At 49.4% G+C, this 15880-nt stretch overlaps 1 protein-coding gene across 4 annotated transcripts in view; it reads right to left on the minus strand.

Moving 5' to 3' along the window:
* Positions 1–15880, minus strand: part of B3galnt2 (beta-1,3-N-acetylgalactosaminyltransferase 2) — a 46694-nt gene that overhangs the window by 17756 nt on the left and 13058 nt on the right. For 3 of the 4 annotated variants that reach the window (XM_047520603.1, XM_047520602.1, XM_047520601.1), the window contains exons 4-7: positions 14252–14445; positions 9559–9654; positions 4402–4512; positions 2875–2953 (exon numbers count right to left, since the gene is read on the minus strand). In XM_047520603.1, the coding sequence (XP_047376559.1) occupies positions 2875–2953; positions 4402–4512; positions 9559–9654; positions 14252–14445 (480 nt within the window). Of the gene's footprint in view, positions 1–1202; positions 1317–2874; positions 2954–4401; positions 4513–9558; positions 9655–14251; positions 14446–15880 lie in introns of all 4 variants that reach the window. The other variant, XR_007104323.1, reaches the window with a different exon arrangement.

Genomic DNA, 15880 nt, shown 5'->3' on the forward strand with positions numbered 1-15880 from the left:
GATGCCATTGCAGGCCCAGAGACAGAACTTGTGTAAGTTTCTGAAGTTTGTTATTCCCAAAGGGAGGTGGGGTTACTAGGGGTTGAACCCAGGGACACTATACCACTGAGCCACACTCCCAGCCTTTTTTTTTTTTTTTTTTTGTACCGGGGATTGAGTCCAGGGGTGCTTAACCACTGAGCCACATCCCCAGTCCTTTTTGAGACAGGGTCTTGCTAAATTGCTTAGAGCCTTGCTAAGTTTCTGAGGATGGCCTTGAACTTACAAGCCTCCTGCCTCAGCCTCCTGAGTTGCTGGAATTCTAGGCGTGCACCTTCACGCCTGGCCTTTTTTTAAAATTTGAGACAGGATCTCCCTACGTTGCCCATGCTGGCCTTGAACTTTGGATCCTCTTGCCTCAGCCTCCCATGTAACTAGGATTATGGGCATGCACCCCTAAGCCCAAAGTAACACATCAGAAGGACAGCTGTTAGGAGCTTTGGGCAGGGAGATGGCTCCCATGCACTGCGAGTGGGAGAGCACGTGGGGAGCGTGGGGAGGTATCTTGCTGGGCTGAAGATGTGCACGCCTTGTGGCTCAGCTAAGCACAACTCAGGATGTGACTCTGGAGACCACACGTGACCTGGGCACAAGGACATTCTTCACAGCTCTGTTTGTAACAGTAGAGAAAACCTAGACCCTAAGAGAAAACCAGCCCAATGGTGTATATCTACATAATACAGCAGTTCCAAAAATCAACATGACCTTGAAGGTTAAAAGGAATGACACTGAAAGGTAATGAGGGAAAGGCCACTGAACAATGTGTGTGCACCACAGAAGCCATGACTCAAAAGTACACTACTCGAAACTATGCTGTCTACAGCAATGTTACTACACAGGAGGAAGTCGCACAGCCACTGAGGCACGCAGCCCTGGAGGGGCAGAGAATACAGGGCCCGGAGCACTACAGGGAGGGCGTCTCAGCGGCTCCTGGTCTTCCCCTGGTGCTGGGGCTGAACCCAGGGCTTTATACATGCTAGGCAAGGGCCCTGCCCGAGCTCCAGCCCAGCCCCAAAAACAAGTGGGAAGCAAACAGAAAAAATAAACATTTGTTAATTCTGAACAATGTGTAGCCAGATGTTTCTTATTCTTTATTTTTGGTGCATTTGTGATATTTCATAGTAAAAATCATTACTAATGTCATTAAAAGACACTTTATTTACCAGCTCACAAGCTGGTAGTGAGTCCTGAGCACGTGTACAGGGACTCTCCCCAGATCCTATGGGTTTAGGGCAGCAATTCTTTCAGGATTTTCTCAAACATCTCATAGAAACCTTCTGAAAAAAAAAAAAAACAGAAGTGAGTTGCTGAGGGGCAAGGAGGGCACAGCACGTCTGGCCAGCGCTGCTGCTGCGCTGCTGCGGAGGACGGCGGGGCCTGCAGCCCTGGCAGCACTGCTGGGCTGCCTCTGCCGCTGCCTGAGACACGCGCACCCCGAGGCATCCCTGGGCCACGGGTGCTTCCTGAAGGCCAGACTCCAGGGCCCAAGCCTGAGCGCTAGGAGGTCTGGGGTGGGGCCCAGGAATACGCACCTAGTACTAGGATTTGAACCCAGGGGCAGGCACTCCACCGCTGAGCTACGTCTCCAGCTCTTTTTTTCTAATTTTTTATTTTGAGAGAGGGTCTCATTGAGTTGCCTAGGCTGGCTTCAAACTTGGGCTCCTTCTGCCTCAGCCTCTGGAGGAGCTGGGATTATAGGTGTGCACCACTGCTCGCAGCTCAGCTGGGTGGTTTCTTTTGGGATATATAGAGAGAGGGGGGTGGGGGCCTGGTGGTACACACTTGTAATTCTAGCAACAGGGTAGGCTGAGCAGGCGGACGGTGACTTTGAGGAGGGCCTAAGCCACTTAGCCAGACCCTGTCTCAAAATAAAAAGTAAAAAGCACTAGGGAAGTTAAGTAGCAAAGGGGTAGATGCCCCTGGATTCAACCCCCAGAACCAACAAAAAGAAAGAAATTAACCCCATTTAAAAACTGGGAAAAGGATTCCGAAAGACACATTTCTCTAAAGATACGCATATGGAAAAATGCTCAATCAGCATCACTGGTCATCTCGAAAATGCAGATCAGCATCAGTGAGATCCTACTTCACACCCACTAGGATGAGTATATTAAAAAGGCTCAGACGATGTACGTGCTGAGGACGTAGAGAAACGGGAACCCTCAGGGTGACGGGCAGTGCACACCAGGGCAGCTGCTGCGCACAGTCTGGCAGCGCCTCCAGGGCCGCACGGGGTCACCAGGGCACCCGGGACTTTCACTCCCACATATTTAGCTACGAGAACTGAAAATACGTGACCACAGAAACTCGTGCATGAGTGTTCACTGCAAAATTACTCACAACTGCCAAAAGCAGAATCAACCCAACTGTCCATCAGTTAACAAGTGGAAAATATAAAATATGGCATTATATACCCAATGGAATGCTAAAAACCAAATGTTGGTCAATAAGGCTGAACCCTGAAAAGCTATGCTAAGCAAAAGCAGCAAATACCACCTATTATATCACCCCATTTGCAAGAAATGTTCAAAATAGGCAAATCCACAGAGAAGAACCAGTAAATTAGTAGTTGTAATGGGGTGGAGGAGAACAGAATGGGAATGCCTACCAGTGGGCAGGATGGAATGTTCTTGAGTCAGTGTGGATGGTTGCAGAGCCCCATGAATACACTAAAGATCATGACCTGACACCTTAAAAGGGTGAACTGTATGGTGTGTGAAGTTTATCTCAATAAAGCTGATTTTTTTCAGGGACTAAAAAGATCACTTTTTACATCAAAGTATACAAAAAGATTAGTAAAACAAGTTCAGTATGCTCTTCAACCGGCCAGCTTACCCTGAATGGTGTAAATAAAGCCACCTGCAACTCCTTCCACGCCTTCCATGAATTCTCGAGGCAGCGCGCCCTCCCCAGCCTGAAAGGAAGGAGAAGGCGCAGTGACAGTGGACGTGGAGTGCTTGCCTAGCATGTCTGAGACACTGGGCTCGATCCTCAGCCCCACATAGAAATAAATGAATAAAATAAAGGTCTATCAACATCTAAAAGAAATATTTTATAAAAAATTTAAAGAATAAGGAAATTAAAAGCGACCTATAAACTCCACAGAACTTCCTACTTAAAGGGCTTTTCAGAAAGGGTGGAATCGGAACCGTGGACGTGATGTCAATCAGTCTGTCTGCTCAGTGCCTTTCCTCTCCCTGGGCTGTGTTCCCCTGGGGACGTGAGGGCCTGTCACATGCCTGCCACAGAGCAGGTGCAGCAAGTGTTTCAGAACAAGCAGCAGCAGCATGTCACAGAACGCTCTCTTCAATCCGGGAATTAATTCCTGCCAACAGGATTAATATTCAAAGAAATCACTGGGCGTGTGACTGAATGCCCCACGTCCATTCCTGTTGGCCCAGGAATGAAAGAGGGTCCCTGACAGGACCACCCAGGCCCACTGCCACCTTCCTGGTTATCCTACATTTGAGACATTTACCTACCTGATTTGCATGTTTTAAATTTGAAGTAAATCAGAATAAATGAGAAACAGGAGAATCAGAAACCCCAGATTTGCTTCAGCAATATAAATAAAAGCAAGTACTCCACCTTATTTTCCATTCCCTGCTCCCCCTTTTTTTTAAGATGGGGTCTTCACTATGTTGTCCAGGCTGGTCTCAGACTTCTGGGCTCAAGTGATCCTCCTGCTTCAGCCTCCCAAGTAGTGGGAACCACAGGTATATATCATTGCACCTGGCTCAAAACTTCTTTCTCTTTATTTTTCAGATTTTTTTTTTTTTTTTTTTTTGGCACTGGGGATTGAATCAAGGGGTACTTTACCACTAAGCTACATCCCCAGTCCTTTTTACACATTTTTATTTTGAAATAGGGTCACATTAAGTTGCTGAGGCTGGCCTCCAACTTGTGATCCTCCTGCCTCAGCCTCCCAAGTAGCTGAGATGACAGGCGTGTGCCAGCTATCTATAGCATTTTACCTGACATTTTATTATTAAGGGGAGATAGTGAATATTCTAAGTACTGCTGAACCAATCTTCTTAAGTAACGCTGATTTTAAAATCACTGAGAAATATTACACTTTAATGATGCACTTTTTGGGGGCAGTGATAGGATCAAACTCAGGGTCTTTCACATCGGCCAGTGGTCTACCTCTGAGCTACATCCCCAGTCCCCAAAATGTGCACCAGTCTTAAGGCTACACGTCACCAGTGTGGGAACTGCAGGACCACACAGAACACTTGAGCTTTTCGTCTTCACAATGGCGACTTAACAGCACATGGCAATCTTTACTTGATACTGCCTGGGATGGGGTAGATTCTAGAACACGCTTAGGTGTAAGAAGAGCCCAACAGAAGGCTGGCTTACGGTGAGGACCCTGAGGACGCCGCCGCCGTCGCGCACCGTCACCCTGTGCAGGTTCCCCGACAGGAGCCCGTGGAGGTCTTGGCTCTCCCACACAACCGTCCCCTCAAAGCTCTTTGGGGAAGAGATAAAAAAGAGTGAGCCAGTTTCCCTACTGTTGACAGTCAGGTTACGCTAAGTGTTTAGGTTAAGACTCAAGAGCAGCTTCTTTTTTTCAAAACACATCAGTTTAGTCTTCAGCTCTAACACCAGGACCGTCAGATCTGAGACCCAGCCAGAGCACACAGCGGCCTGGCAGACGCCTCGGTTCCCCTGGCCAGGCCCCGTGGCTCTGTCTGACGGGCACAGCATGCTCTGAGTGGAGGCACCCACGTACCCGAACACTCCCTGCTGGCAGACATCCGGGCTACCAGCAGCTGCCGCCTCAGCGTGGGAGTGTTCTGGTGTAAACGTCTGCTTTCCCTGAATAACTTGTTTTTCTAAAAAACTAGATTCCCAGAGGAAAAATTCTTAGGGTGAGGTTTGTATATGTGCTTTTCAAAAGTCCTTGCCACTACCCGATGACCAGTTCTGAGCATGCCCGGTGTGGAGTGCAGTCACTTCTGACCCCAGGGCTGTTCTCTTCTAGGGACGGCCTTGTCCTCTTCTGTGCCATCTGGTGCCTGCGTTTCCTGTTCCTGTTACTCTCTGTGCAATTCTACAGAGCGTTTGTCTCAATCCTGTGCATACTGTGTACACTGGGAGCATTTTTCAGAGTTGTTTGTTTGCCACATCATACATTATTTTTTTGAAATTCAAGTCCACAAGTGTTTCCTCACTGACCCTGACAAGCGTCTCTCTGCTCACCACTACTGAACGCTGAGCTGGGCAAGCTCGCCCGCACCCGAGGTCTGACGTGGACTTGGGCCCTTGCACCTTCTAACTTGGAGCAAGCTCGCCCGCACCCGAGGTCTGATGTGGACTTGGGCCCTCGCACCTTCTAACTTGGAGGCCGCGGGCAACTCCCCAGCTGGCTCCTGACACCACGCAGCTCTCAGCTCCTCTGCCATCTCTTCCGCTTTCTCCAGAAACATAAGCCACCAAGGCCCAATCTGCCCACCACATCCACCTGTTTTATTTCCTTAATGCCACTTGCCGCTCTGCTACGTCTTGTTTTTCCACCGACTTATGGTTCCCAATGGATACAAGAAGCCGCCATCTTTTCAACGACCACATCCCCCAGCAGCAGAATGTCCTGACCTAACTAAAAATGCAAACCACTCGCCAAACACAGCGTGGAACTAAAAGCCAAGTGGAATGACCTCCGTGCAGCACATGAAGCACAGTTTCACGTATGAAATGAAGAGGTCAGGACTCGGAGTGTCTCATCCGGCCAGCAGCACAGGAAACGAGGCAAAGGTGAATCTGTCTGATGAGCCAGGTCAGAGGTTTACACACCGTTTTTAAAGCAGTAAAACTTCTTTGCTAAAACAGACCAGAACTGGGAGAACCTGGGTTCTGCAGCCATTATCCTGCTCATGTGCCCTTGACCTTTACCATCTGCCAACCTGCGAGGTGCTAGGCGGGGCCCTTGGTTCCCTGGACATGGTCCTGCAGACACACTCAGGCTGAGTCCTCCCCGCTTAGTCCTTGATGAAGCGGAAAGCGGCAATGGCCACCTCAAAGGGCTGTCCTGAGGTGAGTGGCAAGGCAGAGCGCCCCCCTTGGCACGCATGAGAAGGTCGGCTGTCCCTGAGAGAGACGACTTTCTTCTCTACTCCTTCCTAGGTGTCCTGAACCCTCTGTTAAACTCGAGGTCGAATCTGAGCTTTATAGAAACAAAACCGTCTCACAAATAGACACATGTACAGAAGGGGAAAAAAAGACAGATCAGCGAGACCTACACCAACATACTGAGCAACAGATGGGGCAGGTCGTGGCCTTGAACTTTTCTGTATTTTGCCAAATTTTCAACAGTGATCACATTTTACTTTCATACATTTCCATACTTTGATAATTAGGAAAAAAAGGTAAACCAGGTACACATGACCAACGAATAAATTCAGGGTCAATCTTCTTCCAGACACGAGCCATTATCTAAATGTCTCAGTGTCTACGATTTACCAAGCCTTGGGCTATGTGTTGGAAGTTGAGAAACAAAAATGGAAGAGCCTGCATCTTACAGTTCTAAGATGAAATCATCTACAAACGCCGCCACGAGGCTCCGCGATGAGGAGAGTCACCGCTGGGGCAAGTTCGGCTGACCTAAGCCCTGCTCCCAGGGACTCGGTCAGAAGTGGGAGGCCATTGCACGGCACACGCAGAAAACCACACGAAGGCTGGCACCAGCCAAGGGCGGGGCGGGAGCTGCCCACGGTGACAGGAAGCCCGTGGCGATGGGGGCACAATCACATCTGCGTCAGGAGGGGCCTCCGAAGAGCGGCCACGGGCAGGGGTGGGCAGGAAGGCTGGGGAAAGGGCAAGCACCTCTAGGGCCATCTGGGGAGTGGGGAGGGCCCAGGGGCTGCCTCGGCGGGTCAAGACCAGCTGCCTGTGAGGAGGCAGTGTCTCCAGAACCGGAAGAGCTATGGGAGCAGGGCTGAGGAGGCAGAACCAATGCCTCCACTGGCCCCTACGGAGGACCTCAAAGCTGTACCCTCTGATCTCTACAGAAGGACCTCAAAACAGTGTGCCCGCTGGCCTCTACAGGGAACCTGAGAGCAGCACGCCCACTGGCCTCTACAGGAAGGTGATGTTGAGGGGGAGGAAGGCAACCCTGGAGGACATGAAGCCTTCTGCTCACCCTCCTGGATCAAGGAGCACACCCTCTCCCCTGCTGCCATCGGGGTCACGTGCAGACTGGCCTTTCCACGTCTGGGAGGAGGCTGCCCCACAGCGGCCATGGGCTCTCCGAGCACCAACCAGCCAGCACCACTCAAAGGAATGAGCTGGCGCTCTGGCATGCACACTGAGTTCCGGAGTTCAGGTGGCGTCACCTGGTGAGCCTCACCTCTGACTGAACTGCGGGAACGCGAGCGGAGGGCCAGGTCCCGGCCACGGGAGGCTGCTGGGGCAAGGTGGGCCCCATCACGGCAGCCCCTTGCCCTTGGTATCTGCGCTTTCTTCTAGAACCTCAGCAGGGTGCGGTCTGGAAGCACTGATCACGGTCTAACTGGAATCAAGGTGTGGCAGGACTGGCTGACGCGGGGACCTGAGAGCCGTGTGCCCCACGATTCTGATTCAGGAGGAGACACCAGACCCACGGCTGGAGACACAGGAGGCGAGAAGCAGCGGGAGGGAGAGGATGTGCCCGTCAGGAGCCCCTGGGATGTGCCGGCAAAGTACTAAGCAGCCAGAAGGAGAGCAGTCTGGGCTGTGGTGACGGGCCACCGGCCCACAGGGTCACAGATGAAATGGCCCAGAAGAGCAGGCAAAACAGGAGGCTAGAACTGAAGAGCGAAGGGGAGGTAATGGCCACGCACAGCAGACGCTGGCGCGCCAAGGGAAAGCCCCTCCTCGACTCGAGACCACGGCCCGAGACGCAGCTCTCTCCCGCCTGCTCACCTGACCCTCTTCCCTCTGCTCCCTCAGCACACCCAGTGCCACTGCGCCTGTGACACACCCTGACCGGGCAGTGCCAGAGGAGTTCACTGGCCCAAAGGAGACCCCTCGGCACCCCAAGCTCTGGGACCACAGGCATGTGCCACCAGGCCTGGCTCAGAAACCGTCCTCCTATCGCTTCCCCGCTGTTCTGTTGCCAAATTACTTGAAAGTAAAATAAGGACATCGCAAGAGCTCACCTTAAACACGTCAGCATGGATTTCCCAAGAAATCCCAAGAAATCTTCTCTTCCTCAACCTCAGCACCACTGACACTGGCCAGGTCACTTCCCTGTGCAGCAAGGACGTGCAGCATCGTCCCTGACCCTCAGCCACCAGATTCCAGCTTGGGCATGTCTCCAAGCATCGCTAAACGGCCCCCGCGGGCAGAATGCCCCGAATGAAAAGCTGCTCCTAAGGAACGAGACCCAATCCAGAGAGGGAGCAGCGGCCCGGGAGTGAGTGCGAACACCGACTTCGGCCTTCTGAGCAGCCTCCTTCCTGGACCCACCGGCTCCCTGGAATGGCCCTCCGATCTGAGCGGTACAGCTCTGCGGCCCAGAGGAAACACGCAGCGAGGGCAAGCTCCTCGCAGTGTCGCAAGCCCCAAGCGGCAGAGCAGGGGCTCCAACTCAGTCGCATGGAACCCACCGCGCCTGCCACACCCTCGCGTCCACCCGCTCCACTCCCAGACCAGTCCTTTCACATCTTTGTGAGAAGCAGGCACCTAACATCACACCAGTGCTCCTGTCCCTTGGGACAAAGTGACCCTCTGTGTGGGAACCAGTTTAAGTGAGGTTCTGCCCATCCTGGTGCGAACGGACAGGAAGGGTTCTCCTGACCTGCTTCAGTCCAACGGAGCTAAGCCAGCCAGGGACAGGAAGACACCTCGGGCAGCGCTGCGCACAGGAAGGCGCCCACAGCACGTGAGCGGCCCAGCAGGCAGCACTTCGCCTGAGCGTGGATGCGGCCCATGCGCGGCACACAGAAATGCTTTCTGGGTCAACGTGTGTATAAACTAACCAATAAATAGTTTTCCTCAAAAACTGAGATCCAAAGCTTGGCAGCACTGCCTAGCTGAGCCACCACCTTAATCCAAAACAAAGGATAACTTAGTGGCACATGCTGGCCAGCTCGGGCGGGACTGCTGAGGCCCACAGGCAGGGTGGGAGGCTCCAGCACACGTCTGCTCGACTGGACCCCGGCCCAGGGCGCCACCCTTCAGAAAGCTGCCTTCGACTTGGAAACGTGGCCTGCCTCTCTGCCATTATCCTGCCTGCACGGACTGCATTTCTCCTTCCTTTTTTGGATAAGCAAACAATCTGAATTATCCAAATGTCTGTGTCTCATCTGTCCATCAGCACCTCCCACTAGGCTTTCAGGGGGACAGTCGCGTGGTCGTCTGCTGAATGAGCAAACACGGCAACGCGCGAGACTTTCCCCAGCCTCCCAAGTCCTCTGGAGGACAGATGCGAGCGCTTCCGCCCAGCACATCACTCCTCACCCATGGCCGGCGTCCGGCAGAGCCACCCGCCGGCAGCACACCCGTCCTGTGGGGGACCACAGTGGTCCTGGGCTTTACCTCTGGTAAGATGAACTGTTCCACGGGCTTGTACCACAGCCTGTTCACCTGCACGCCACAGCTCGGAGGACTGAAGCGCGCCGTGAGGAGGGCCTCCTGCACACAGGAGAGAGACGTGAGGACACACACTTGCAAAATCCACACCATGGTCGCCAAGGCCGTGCCACCACGGTTTCAGCAACTTTGGGGTTTTCTAGTACCGTTGTGGCTATTAAATAAATGTAAGATAATCAAAGCTGTCATGAGGGCTGGATTGTGGCTCGGGGTGGAGCTCTGTGGCACATGTGTGAGGCTCTGGGTTGGATCCCCAGCACTGCATAAAACACACACACCTACAACAACAACAAAACAAAACAAAACAAAAAAGCCACCCTGTCATGGAGTTCTCAGATGCAACTAATCCACATAACCTTAAGAAGAAACTCGAAACGCAGCCCTCAGGCAAGAGCGGTGGTGACAAGTTGGCACCGCAGACTCCCAGGGCTCCAGAGGGTGAGGAACAGACGGAAGAAAGACTACAGACGCCAGAGAGCAGGAGCACTCGAAAGCCCCTTCAAGAGAGCCTCCAGACTCTTCAGAGAAGGAAGAACAGAGAGACGGCAAAAAGAAATTTAATCTTAAACAAAACAGAGACCTTGACAGGATGATGCTCAGGACCTCACGGTGGGACTACGTGTATGCACCAGGTCACCATGGGGAGGCGTCCAACACAGTGGTCAAGACCACGCGGGTCACAACCATGAGTGCCTCAGGGGGTTATCACCACCTCTTTCATGAAGGGAGGACACTTCTGGCACTGTGTCTACCCATGGACCCTTCAGTATCCACCTTAGACCTGTCCATCCTCAAAGCAGAGAGTACAGACTTCTCCGGTTAAAAAGCACAAGGTTAATTCAACATGATCAAAGTATTTATTGTATCTGAACTAAACTACCTGATAGATAACATAAGCATTACGGAGAGTTTTTAAAAAGACTACGTGCACTAAGACAAGTACTGCAAAAATTCAAGAGTAACCCCAACCTCTAGAAGGACAACAGCGGAATTCAGAGTTATTTATCACCCCTCTGAACTCCAGTATCAATTCAATCTTTTGTGGGTGAGCAGTACTGGGGACTGAACCCAGGGACACTCTACCAACGAGCTGCATCCCCAGGCTTTCTAAATTTCTTTTTGAGACAGAGTCTTGCTAAGAGGCCCAGGCTGGCCTTGAGCTTGCAATCCTCCTGTCTCAGGCTCTGGAGTGGTTGAGATTACAGACATGTGTCACGACACCTGGCTTTTTGTTTTGTTGGCAGCACTGGAGATCAAACCCAGGGCATGCTAGGCAAGCCCTGACCACTGAGGTACAAGTCCAGCCCTTCCACGAGATCTCTGACCACAGCAGCACAGACTACTAGAGTTGAGTAACCTGAAAAAGCTCTTCACACCATGATCACAACGGCTGGAATCATTTGTTTCCTCTCTTGTATCTATGTTCATTAACACAGTAACTACAGGTGCCCAGAAGAAGAAAGAATAGGAGAAAGTGCAAAATAGACCCTTAATCTTAAGTAGATTTGTACACTATCTGTGACTCCAACACTGTATCTGTTGCTAACAATCAACAGTAACAGTAACAATACAAAAATATTTGAGAAAACAGAGTTCTGTTTCCAGCACTATCAGACTGATTATGCTATAGGTAACAAAACAAAAAAGTTGACCTGAAAGCACTGGAATTCCACCCAACGTGGAGGAGAATCAAAACCAGAAGGGACACTGGGTGCACACTCCATCTCTGTCTGAAGGCACAACTCTAGGGTGACTGAGAGTGAGTGCAGACCTGCAGTTTTTCCAGCTGAAGAATGAAGAGGACAGAGTTTCACAAACACATCAGCTAAAACTGCAGAGGAAACCCCTGCAGGAAAGGGCCACAGAGGGAGGGCCACACATCTTCCTGTGAACTCTGCCCAAACCTGCGGCTGGCTCAGGAAGCACCGTGTGAGGGGAACAGAGCAGCCCACCTGAGGCCCAAAGAACTGAACAGAGATTTCAGTCGCTGTCCTTGGCAAGGGAAGCACGTAGAGCCTGAGTCTGGCCAGTACAACTGCTGAGACAGAACAAGAAAACCAGCACTCTCCTAGGAAGACAGCGGGACCAGAGCTCCCTCGGTGACTCATGCCAGCATCTGGACACAGGCTGAAGTATGTGACAGAGGATGAACCAGAAAATGTCGCCCATTCTCAAGAGAGAAGATGATGCAGCCTCCAGGTGTTCGGACAAGCGGACAAGGGTTTTAAGACAGTCTCTCTAACGGCAGCCGAGGGTCTGCCAGGGAGAAGCACACTCAAAATAATGAACACACAGGAAAGTCTGGAGAAACAGAAACTGCAGAAGTGAGCTAATGAAATCGAAGAGAAGTACAAAACAAATCAAATAAAAAATTCCTTGGATAGGCTTAATTGCAGAATTGAAATGACAAAGGAGTAAAGGAACTTTAGAGTAACAGAAATTATCTAAATCTGAAAAACAGGAAAATCAATGGAAAAATGAACACTGGTTCACAAACAGGATGATACCAAAAGAAGTACCACGCACATACAGCCAGATCTGGGGACCCACCCGCAATTCTAGCAACTCAGGAGGCCCTAAAACCCTGTCTCAAAATAAAAAGGGCTGGAGATGTGCCTCAGTGGTGAAACATCCCTGAGTTCAATCCCCAGTTCAAAAAACAAACAAACCAACCCAGAACCCAGTAACACACACAGAATGGGAACCCCAGGAGAAGTGGAGAGGAGAAGTGGCAATGGAGAAGGTCCTCCAAATCCCCCACATTTTAGAAGAGAGATGCATTTGAGGTTAAAGAAACTTGGCGAACCCTGAACGTGACAGACAAGGAGAAAGCACTCCAAGGTACATGACATCCAGACTGTTTACAATGAAACAGAAAGAATCTTAAAGGCAGCCGCACACAAACACACCACCCTGCACACGCATCACACATAAACAACACAACCGATGGTTGTGTTCTCCCTAGCACAACTGTCACCAAAACACTGGGATTGGGCTGGGGTTGTAGCTCAGTAGTAGAGCGTTTGCCTAGCATGTGTGAGGCACTGGGTTCAATTCTCAGCACCACATAAACAAATGAATGAAAATAAAGATCTAAAAAATATTAAAAAAAAAAACAAAACACTGGGATGCCTTTTTGAAATACTAGAGGAAAAAAAAAAACTGCAAAATTCCATATCCAGAAAATATCCCATAATAGTAAAGGGGAAAAAAGAATAAAAGTAAAACAAAAATATTTTCAAAAAAATGAAAACTAAATCACTATCATTAGTAAACCTGTGTGTAAGAAACACTAAAGGTTATTTTTGGGTTGAAGACAATGAAATCAGATGGAAACTAGATATTCAGGGAGGAATAAAGAACATCAGAAATGGTAAATATGTGGGCAAACATCAGAGTATTTTCCTGTATATTCCCTTAACATGCATTCAGCTGTTTAAAGCAAACATCGTGATCAGGACCGCGGGATAGACGTGCACACAGAGGAAACCCACAGGCAACCACAGGAAACAGCGGAGGGCGTGGAGGAGATACTCCCGTGCTATGTGTGAAGGAACCACAGAAGCAGAAATTAAGTTTGGAACATATACTGTGATTCTTATGGCAACCGTGCACACAGAAGAGAATGGTACAAAGAGCTAAAGCTAAAGGGAGAACAGAAATTAAAAAGAGCATTCTAAAAAATATTCAATCAACCACAAGAAGGCAGAAGAGGAAAAACGAGAACCTGAAAAAAGGTAGAACAAAAGACCAATGGCAAAATGAAAAAAAACCCCAATGATCATGTTAAATGTAAATGGAATAAACACTTGCCATAAAAACAGATTCTAGGACTGGATGAAAAGAGACCAGACTTTTCAACGTTCATTAAGAAACACCACTTCCAGCACTGGCTGGGAAGCACACTGCACTGACCAAGAGGAATTCATCCTGGGAACAGGAGGCTAAGGCCGAGCAATGTGGCTCATCACAGGGATAAAGCGGAGAAACTCCTGGACACGGCCTGGGTGCCCATCAGGGGAGAGTGGGCAGGCGGGCACAATGCCACCACACCGCTTACTAACCACAAGGATGAAGGATACCACGGGACAAGGGAGTCTGAAAACAGGAAGCAAAGGAACCTTGCACCAGAGTACCTCAGCAAGGCTCCATGCATGGGGACTCCCAAACGGGTCTTCTCAGATACAGTGTTGTCCTCTGCTTCTTCAGATCAGATGTCCCCAAATTCAGGTCACCTCAGTTGTTGTAAACTTTTATTTCCCATATATCTCATTACAAAAAAGATCTGAAGCAGCTATTAACCTTGTATTACAGATTTTAAGGGCTGGAAGAGATGCAATACTCTTATCCCAAGAATTCCAAACTTTTATATCCATTACTAGCTGCTGAAATTCTTGAGGCTTTAGGGGAGTTTAGGCTGGGAACTTCTAATCTAGCCTAGTTAGTTATATGTCTTCTAGATCGAACACATTTATTCACAGGCAATCTCTCCCAAACCAGCATTATAATGTATCACACTACAAAGTACTCAATCAGTGAGGCAAGAAAGGGGGCTCTCCAGCCAGAGAGAACTGCCTGGTCTCCCAGCCTAGTGCACCCCAGGAGGAAGAGCTGGGCTTTGGGTCGAGGCGGCACGTACCTCCTGTTCTGCCTGGTAAAGCTTGACCGTGATGTTTCTCTGGAAACCCTCGTCGCTGGCATCGTAGAACACTCCGAGGCTGGTAATGACAATTGGGTGGAGCACTCGGAAGCTCACGCTGACGACTCGGTCCTCAGAGAGCCCTGATGAGCCTTCATCAGAAAGGCTAAATGCCTCAATCTCCTGATTCAAAACTACAAAAGTTACGAGAATAGGGGTTTTACACAAACATACATGACCTTTTACTTTACTAACAAGAAGTAGTGGAGTCTGTAATACCAGCAACTCTGGAGGCTGAGGCAAGAGACTGGCAAGTTCGAGGTCAGCCTCAGGAACACAGCAAGGCCCTAAGCAACTTAGCAAGACCCTGTCTCAAAAAATCAAGGGGTAACGATATAGCTCAGTGGTAAAGTGCCCCTGGGTTCAAGTCCCAGTATCAGGGGAAAAAAAAAAAAAAAAAAAGTAGTGAAGTGGACTTAACAGCAAAATCTAGGTAACTATTTACTATGATTCTTTCAGAAATGGCAGATTTTTTTCTAATGCTTGAAAATCAAGGGTGCGCCCAGAACAACAAAACCTATTTTGAAATTTAAGAATGAAATTTTCAGCCAAATCTAAATAAGCCATTCAATTATCAGGACAGCTTTAATGGGGTTTGCACACATGTGTGCATATGCATGTGAAAAACCACAGAAGAATACCAAATTCAAGTCATCAGGAGAGCTGGATGAACAGAAGTCATACAAGCAGTACTGACTGCAGTCATGAAATCTGGTCTTGATAGGCAAATCCCCAAAATGCCACACAACACTGACAGTTGGCGTCTCTGGTCACCTTCCCCAGCACTGTCTTCACAGATTCCTGGGTGGGGCCTGTTTCCAACCTGCAGGTTAAGAAACCAAAGCAGGTCACCCAAAGTTGGAGAAAGTGGAGGAGCAGGCACCAAACCCAGATGCAAGGACTCCAAGGCCAGTGCTGCTTCCACTCCCCCCGGGCGCCGACCGCACCCAGGCCTGCTGGATTCCTCTCTCTAGTTACCAGAAATGAATCATCAGGGGTCATGTGAAACTTGATATGGACAAGAATATCAGAGCTACTTTGAGAAATGATATAAAACGTATTTTTAAGTTACTATATTAAGCTCTTTTAGAGATGTACACCGTTCAAATTTTGATTACACCACTTCATCAATTTAAAAAAATCTACCTGCAAACCCATATACTTACTTACAAAGTAAGAACGTACATTTTGGTCACTCTTTATGTTTGGTATTAACAGATTATTATTTTCTTATTTTCAGATAAATGAAAACCATATTTGGCTGGGTGTAGGTCAGTGGTAGAGCTCTTGCCGAGCATGCACAAGGCCCTGGGTTTGATCCTTAGCACCACACAAAAAAAGGTAAAATAAATTTAAAAATTTTAAAGCCTTATAATTTCTTTCCACACACCTGGAGACCATTTAGATCCCAACCTCAGAGTTCCTAGGAGCTATTTTACACTTGGATCTTCAATAAAATGTGACTAAAGGGAAATGATGGATCCTACTCAATGACAGACATGTGCAGGAAGGAAGGAAGACGGCAGTCCGTCATGGGCCGGGCAAGCACCGTCAGAGTCTAGACTCCAA

This window comes from Sciurus carolinensis, chromosome 12 (assembly GCF_902686445.1).
Source record: "Sciurus carolinensis chromosome 12, mSciCar1.2, whole genome shotgun sequence".
Lineage (NCBI taxonomy): Eukaryota > Metazoa > Chordata > Mammalia > Rodentia > Sciuridae > Sciurus > Sciurus carolinensis.